The 7833-nt window shown below is 49.6% G+C and overlaps 1 protein-coding gene across 1 annotated transcript in view; it reads right to left on the bottom strand.

Moving 5' to 3' along the window:
* Positions 1 to 392: 392 nt before the first annotated feature.
* NALF2 (NALCN channel auxiliary factor 2) overlaps positions 393 to 7833 on the bottom strand; it is a 28803-nt gene continuing 21362 nt past the window's right edge. Inside the window, exons 2-3 of the mRNA XM_025982863.2 lie at positions 3687 to 3858; positions 393 to 3300 (exon numbers count right to left, since the gene is read on the bottom strand). Of these exons, the coding sequence (XP_025838648.2) occupies positions 2915 to 3300; positions 3687 to 3858 (558 nt within the window). The 3' untranslated portion in view covers positions 393 to 2914. The remainder of the gene's footprint in view (positions 3301 to 3686; positions 3859 to 7833) is intronic.

Raw genomic sequence — 7833 nt, 5'->3', positions numbered from 1 at the left:
TTGAGCCAACATTTAGAAATGGGAGGGCTTCACGTAGAAAAGGCGTGAGCTCTGGCATCACTGGGCCCACATTCCCACAAGACCACCCTGAGCTTGAGGTGCCCCCTGCACTTGTCACCACGGACGGCCTTGGAGTCTGAGTTTCCCCTCAGCCTGGTCCACCTCACTCACTCACAGTTCTGTGTGTGATCTCTGCAGAAGGTTGATTTTGTGATTCCTTGTCTCAATGGCCTACTACAGAGCTTCTTTTTCTTTTCTGAGCTTTGAGCCCATAAGGAGCCCGCGGGGCACAGGGTCAGCATCCTCCGGTCCCGCGCCTTCTGCAAGCCCTAGGCTTCTTTCTCTCGCAGCACTTGACTCCACAGAACAAAGCCACGAAAGGAGGGTTATCGTCAAGTCTTACCATTTATTTCTTTATGGGGTTAAATGAGAGCAGAGAGACCTCTGCCCCACAATGCAACAAAACAGAAAGCAGTACACATACATAGACTCTCACCGAAACACAGAGGCAGGGGAAAGGGGACAACTGAATCATAGCCAGGTGAGGAGGGAAGGGACAGGGGACTACTCGGAATCCAGGTTGGAGACTCAGTCGTAGGAACTAGTGCAAGAAAGTTCTACTCATGAAGCACAGTGTAGAAAATGGCATAAGAAAGCTGCCCAGCTCTGCTACCTGTGACAGAGGGCAGGGACAGCTGGAAGGGTGGTGGAAGATCTGGGAGGTGAGGTGGACAGGGATAGTCAAATGACTTCGAGGTGGAGTGAGGTGCCCCTTTCCCCTGCCACTGGGCAAGGCCCTGGGCTGGTCTGAGCCAGGGGTCTCCTGGGCACTTGGTGAGGGGGAAGAGAGGATGGGAGTCTCCAAGGGTCCATTCTTTGGGGTCCTAAGGCCCCCCTTTACTTCCCAGTCCCTTTTTGCCTCCTGAGGATGCAGGAGTTAGAAGGCAGGACCTAGGATCTCTCACATCTACAGAAGCATCTCTGGAAAGGAGCCAGCACCTCTTCCCCTCCCCAGCTGAAAAGAGCACTCTAGGGATAGGCTAGGCTGGAAGTGCTGTGGGCAGGGCACAGGGGTCGGGGGCAGGAAACAGGCTGTGACAAATGAGAAAACTGGCAGGGAAGGACTCCCCAGTCTCGCAGAGCCTATTTGGGACCCAGCAGAGGTCCTCGGATGATTCCCTTTTTCCTTAGGGAGGTCTCCCATCTCTCCCCTGCCAACCACTTCCAGCTATCCCCTCCCCATCCCCTTCTTCGGATGCAGCTCCAGGCCCAGCCCTGCCCTTACTGGCATCACAGCCTAGGACATGGGCCCTTCTGGCACCAAAAGCCCCTTGGCCTGTCCCAGGAACACAGTTCTGGCTGCCTTTCTTGTCCACTCGTATCGGCTTTTAGATGTCCCAGGCAATGTGGCCTCCCGCTGCCAGGAGATCAGCACAAGGCTGACAGCCCCCGAGGGGGCTCTCAATGCCTCTTTTCTTGTCTAGCCCTCTAGCCTGCCTAAGCAATTCAAGTGTCTCAGCCAAGAGACAACAGCACATCATCTTTATTCAGTGGGTCCACTTGCCTGTCTCTGGACCTTCACCAGTAAGGGGCAGGAGTGGCTGGATCAGGGGACCCGCTACAGGGTGAGGAAGAATCTGGTTGTTCCACAAGTCAGATAGTAACCCACGGGGTCTGGGATGGGAAGGGATGAATACTCTTTGGTAGGCTGGGGATGGGGACAGGATGGGGACGGGGGAGGCTCATCTCTGGAAAGCCCTGGGGCAGTGCCACCAGGTTCTCCTTCATGGAGGCCTGGGCTAGGACAGAATGAGGGTGTATGGGGACCCAGGCCAGGCCTGACCCACTTGGGCTTAAGTCCCTCCTCCCCATGGAGATCAGGAATGGAAACATCTTTGGCCTCAAGGCCAAGATCTCCAGGGCAAGAGTGGCCCTTGGGAGTATGTGCACCTTCTGTAAGATAATGGCCCTTCAGACAGTGGCAGTCTGACCATGTGCTATCAGCCTTCTGTTTCGAGGCCCAACACCCAAGTTCCTGTGCTCTTTCCCCACAGGACTCTTTATGCCACCCTTTCTGATTTGAAGAGCTGTCCTGGAGCCTGTGTCAACATTGATCATCCATCTTCCCCAAGCCAGGTGACTATAGACCATTCAGCTATCTCTCTAGGCCCTTTGCCTGCATCTCACCCCTCCTCTCCCCTCCTCTCCTCCTCCCACCTCCCCTTCTCTCTCCCCTCCCCATCTCCACTCTCTCTCATCACTCATCCTGTACCCCATGTCTACCCCCTCATTGCCTAGGGTGGTGGGGCAAAGCATCACTGGGGCCTCAACCTAGCCACGACTATGTGCACCTCATCTCCCAGCTTGGTGCTTCCCTGTGGCGGCCCCACATGGGGCAAGGTGCGCAGGAGTGGGAGGAGGGCCGCTGCACTGTCTGCCAATGCCTGTAGGGGTATGGGCAGGAGGGAATTAAGGATCCTGGCAACAAAAGGAATGTGGAGGGGGGAAAGAGCATCTCCTCTCTGTGCCCTCCAACATTCCCTGCAGGGCCAAGGCCCAGTGAGCAGCCTCCTTCTCTAGGGTCAGGACCCTCAGCAGGAGTGGGTACTTCCAGCCCCCACTCCACCGCTTTTTTTTTTTGCTAAGCCCCATAGATAGGGACCTGAGGGGGTGCATCTGCTGCTCCTGCCTTTTTCTCCCGGATGAGTTTTGCAGCTCCCTGGGGCCCTCTGGCCGTTCTGTTGGAGCTGCTTCTGGGGTGGGGGTAGGTTGGGGGTGATGTGTGGCCCCCCATTTCCCCCAGCCCCCCACCTGATCCTATACCTCCCATGGGAGGAGCCCCTCCCCCTCCCCCTGGGGGGGGGGCTGGAGCTGATGTCTGTGTGTGGTGGAGGTCTGCCCTCCCTCCCTGCTGTCACTCTTCCCGAGTCAAGCCCTCATCTAGGGCCGGCAGTGCTTCCAGCCCCAGTCCTCCACCACCCTGGCTGCTGGAGAAGGACACCATGGTATGGAGGAGCATGAGAACAAAGACATAGAGCCGGATCCTGCTGGGGCTGAGGCGGGAGCCCCCAGAGACCGGCAGCAGGGAGGGCTTGTGGCTGATGTGGCCTGGGGGGTCATGGCGGGGGTGGTAGTGGTGGTACTGTTGGTGGTAGTGGTGGAAATAAGAGTGGTGGAATTGCTGGTGGTGAGTTTTGGGGGCCTCAGTCTCCTTGAACTTCTTCTTCTCCGACTCACAGGAGACCCACTGTACATCACAGCACTTGGTTTCCGGCCGCTTTGGCAAAGTGTCCAGCAACCCTGCCAATAGATAAGGAAGGTGTGGTGCGGTGCTAAGGGGACAGATGGCTTTCTTAGAGAGATTTTCAAACCTGGGACTGCTCTGGTAGCCTTGCCCAAGACTCCTTTCCCCCTGTCCCTTAGCACCTTCCCTTTCTGGATACTTCTCTTCCAGGGATCCCAGACAGTTTCTCTGAGATGACTCCTTGGCCAGGGCATGTTGTGGATAGAGACGGCCCCTGTGCTCCTTGGTCCTATCCCAATCCAGGGACCTCGCTGCTAACTCTTCAAGGCACCAACCTTCTTCCAATCTGACTTCCCTGTTTTCCTCCCTGCTCCCACACTCCAAGCTGGTGCCTGCCCTGGGCCCCCCACCACCTCCCTTCTCCCCAGTGCTCTGCCTTTACCTGTACAGATAAAGCCAGGAAGCCCTCCGTACACCATTTCCTCATTGTCAGGGAGTATAAAGGGGCACCGGGTCTGCACCTCCAGGCAGTATTGCTTGCAGGGCACCCAGCGCTGGCATTCCTGCTGGGTCACGCTGAAGTATTCTGAGCACAGCCAGGCCTTGTAGACAGCCTGTGGGGAGAGGAAACAGCATCAGCCCAGGCACCAGCCCCATCCTCTCTCAAAGGAAAGGAAGGAAGGAGGGGTGTACTTGCCCTACCCACCCAATGCCAGGATCTGGGGGGTGGGGGAGGAGAAGGGTTTGAGTGGAGACCACTACATCCTACTCTAAAATCGCCCATCTCAGAGCCAAAAGTCCCGAGTCCCCTACTTTGCAGTCATCCATGACTTAGAATTTTTTCATTGGTAAAATCGCAAAATTTCTCCTATGTCAGAGCTGGAAGGAGTCTTACCAAGCATCCCACCCAACCCTGCTATTTTAAGTTGATCCAAGGAGGTATCTGACTTGTCTGAAGTTACTTATAATGAGGTAAATTTCAGTTCTGTTCAATTCCTGAAACGTTTCCTTGGCTGATGGTGTCAAGTTTCTGAATTCAAGAAAGAGATGGAAATAATAATCCTTGCTCTACCTCATTAGGGTGTTATGTGGATCAAATAATATGACACATACGAAAATGTTTTGTAAACTCTGAAGTGCAATACAAATGTGAGGGGTTAGTTTTAATAAAAACAAGAATCTGCCTTACCAGGCACCACAGGTGTTTTCAAGCTCTCCTTAATCCTTGCTCTGTCCTGTTGGCTTCAGCCTTGGTATGGAGCAGATACCACGTTTCATTTGGAAACTCTGCTTTGCAGTTTCACTACACAGTATACTTCCTGTTTCTCATCTAGACCACTCTTACCAGGCACTGGGTACTAGCTAAGTTTTCCTGCTCTATACTCTTTGACTGTCATCAAGCCCAGAGTTTCTCCAGTGACACTACTGACATTTTGGATCACGAAATTCTGTAAATTTTTAAAAAATTAAGTAATTAATTAAATTGAAGTAGAATTGACATGCAATGTTACGTTAGTTTCAGGTGTACACCATAGTGATTCAACAACTCTCTGCTATACTCCCCACAAGTGTAGCTACCATCTGTCACCATTTGACACTATTATAATATCATTGGTTTGGGGATCCCTGGGTGGCGCAGCGGTTTGGCACCTGCCTTTGGCCCAGGGCGCGATCCTGGAGACCCGGGATCGAATCCCACATCGGGCTCCGGGTGCATGGAGCCTGCTTCTCCCTCTGCCTATGTCTCTGCCTCTCTCTCTCTCTCTGTGACTATCATAAATAAATAAAAAAAATTAAAAAAAAATATCATTGGTTTTAATCCCTGGGCTGTGCCTTTTACTCCTGTGACTTACTCATCCCATGACTGGATGCCTGTATCTCCCAGTCCCCTTCACTCATTTTGCCCTTCTCCCCATCACCTCCCCTTCTGGCAGCCTGTATTTCTAGATCTGATTCTGCTTTTTGTTTCTTATTCATTTGTTTTGTTTTTTATTCCACATATAAGTGAAATCATATGTGTTTGTCTTTCTTAGTGTGACTTATTTCCCTTAGCATGATACCCTCTAGGTCCATCCATGTTGTCTCAGATGGCACAATCCCATTCTTTTTATGACTTTTATTTTCATTCTTTTACATTCCATTATGCAACACACACACACACACACACACACACACACACACATCTTCTTTATCCATTTACCTATCAATAGACACTTGGAAAAAAATAGACACTTGGGTGGGAATCCCTGGGTGGCTCAGCAGTTTAGTGCCTGCCTTTGGCCCAGAGCATGATCCTGGAGTCCCGGGATCGAGTCCCACGTCGGGCTCCTGGCATGGAACCTGCTTCTCCCTCTGCCTGTGTCTCTGCCTCTCTCTCTCTCTGTGTCTATCATGAATAAATAAATAAATAAATCTATAAAAAAATAAAAATAAAAAAAAAAGACACTTGGGTTGTTTCCATATCTTGGCTATTGTAAATAATGCTGCAATAAACATAGTGATGTATATATCTTTTTGGATTAGTGTTTTTATTTTCTTTGGGTTAATACCCATGGATTAGACACTCCTTTGTAGTGGGAACTGCATTATAGGATATTGAGTGGCATTTATTGACTCTACCTAGTAGTAGCCAGTTATATCCCCCTCCCATTTTTGCAACAACCAAAAATTGTCTCTGCCCATTGTCAAATTTCCCTGAGGGGTGAAAATCAACCCCCATTGAGAACCACTGATCTAGCTCTTTGCTACTGGAAGTGTGGACCTGGACCAGCAGCATCACCATCACCTGGGAGCTTGTGAGAAGTGCAGAATTCCAGGCCGGGCCCCAGACCTGCCATGTCAGCACATGCATTTTAACAGGATGTCCGAGTAACTCTCAAGTATGGGGTCAGCTCTGCCCACACCCTTCTCAGATCTTTAGGGGCACCTTCTCATAGTTTCTTGTCCTAGCAAAGGTTCTTAAATTTCAGTGGGCCTCAGAATCCCCTGGAAAACTTGCTAAATAGGCAGATGACACCCTTCAATTCAGCTGCAAGAGGACTGAGGTGGGCTTAGGTATCTGCATTTTGAACAAGGGTCCAGGTCATTGTGCTGCTGGAAGCCTTTTAATCACACTGTGAGCAACATGGTTAGAGCTTCTTACGCTGATTTTAAACATTTACAGTAAAATACAAATAATTTCACTGTGGGCATGAATGTTTACAGTGTATCCCCACAACAGCCTTTTCCAGCAAGGGGTGGTGATGGGTGGTGGTGGTGGGTGGTAGAGGGTTGTAGTGTAAATCAACCCCCTGAGGAACAAAGTGTTGCTTGGTGCTTTGATCTCTCACTGGCATCTCACATCTAATGTGCTCTAAGTCATAAAATGAAGTTCATTTTTTTTTACCCCAAATCCGCCCTTGCTCCCAACTTTCAACCATTTCAATGAAGTGCCATGGCCAACTACCAAGGTATTCGAGCCAGAAACCTAAGTATCAGCCTTTATTCCTCTCTTTCCATGCATCCCCACATGCAGTCCCTTAGTGAGGCATGCCAATTCTTACTCCCAATTCCACAACTTTGTGCATGCCAATGTCACCTGTATAAAAGTCTCCTGTTTGGCCTCCCTGCCTCCTATACTCTTCATCTTTCCAATCCACTGTTTACACAGGAGTAAGAGTGATCAGGAAACACCACCAGATCACATTACTCCCTTGCTTCAAACCCTTGAAACACATTTAGAATAAAACCCAAACTTTTTACCACAGACTTCAAGCCCCTGCATAACTTGACTCCCATCTGTCTCTCCAAACTCATTTCCTATCTCTCCCTTCAAGCTCATCATGTTCCACATGCACACACATAGGTTTTCTTTCTTTTCCTTGAAGGTACCCTACTTATTCCTACCATAGGACCTTGGCTCATACTGTTCTCTTGGCCTGGAATGCTCTCCTCCCTGCCTTTTTGCATGGCTAGGTCTTTCTCAACTTTCAGGCCTCAGTTCAAATGTCAACCTGACCCCTCTAGTTAGAGAATGCCTTCTCATTATTCCCTCTTTTTCTTAACTGTTTCTTCACAATTATGACTTTGTCTGCATCCTTGTTTTGTTTTTCTCAGTCAACCTCACTAAAATGTGCGATGCATGAGAGCAGACGTGGGTTTGTCTTATTGACCATTATGTATGCAGCACAAATACATAAAAAATGTCTGTTGATTGAATGGAGAGTACAAGTAAATGAGGATATGTCCCTACTCTCAGATAAATTCCAGTTTCATAGGTAGATGCATCTAATTTGAATCTATGGCATATGATCTATCCTGTAGGAGAGGTAAACTACTGGCCATTGAAGGGTAGCAAATAGAATAGCTTGGAAAGATTTCAGTGAGAAGGTAATAGTTGAGCTTGAACTCAAAGTAGGATTTTAGATGGGTAGAGATGAGACTAAAGGACATCATTCTAGGCTGAGGTGACAGCTTATGTGGAAGTATGGAAGCAAGTAAAATTCATGGTGCGCTAAAAGTATAGTTTTGTGTGAATGGAGGGGGAAGGGTAATAATCCCCTGTGGATGGACATTTAAGTTATTTCCAAGTTTTCACTATTATAAACAAT

This window comes from Vulpes vulpes, chromosome X (genome assembly GCF_048418805.1).
Source record: "Vulpes vulpes isolate BD-2025 chromosome X, VulVul3, whole genome shotgun sequence".
Lineage (NCBI taxonomy): Eukaryota > Metazoa > Chordata > Mammalia > Carnivora > Canidae > Vulpes > Vulpes vulpes.
The sequence above is the reverse complement of the archived record's forward strand: the minus strand, read 5'-3'. Positions and strand labels throughout refer to the sequence as shown.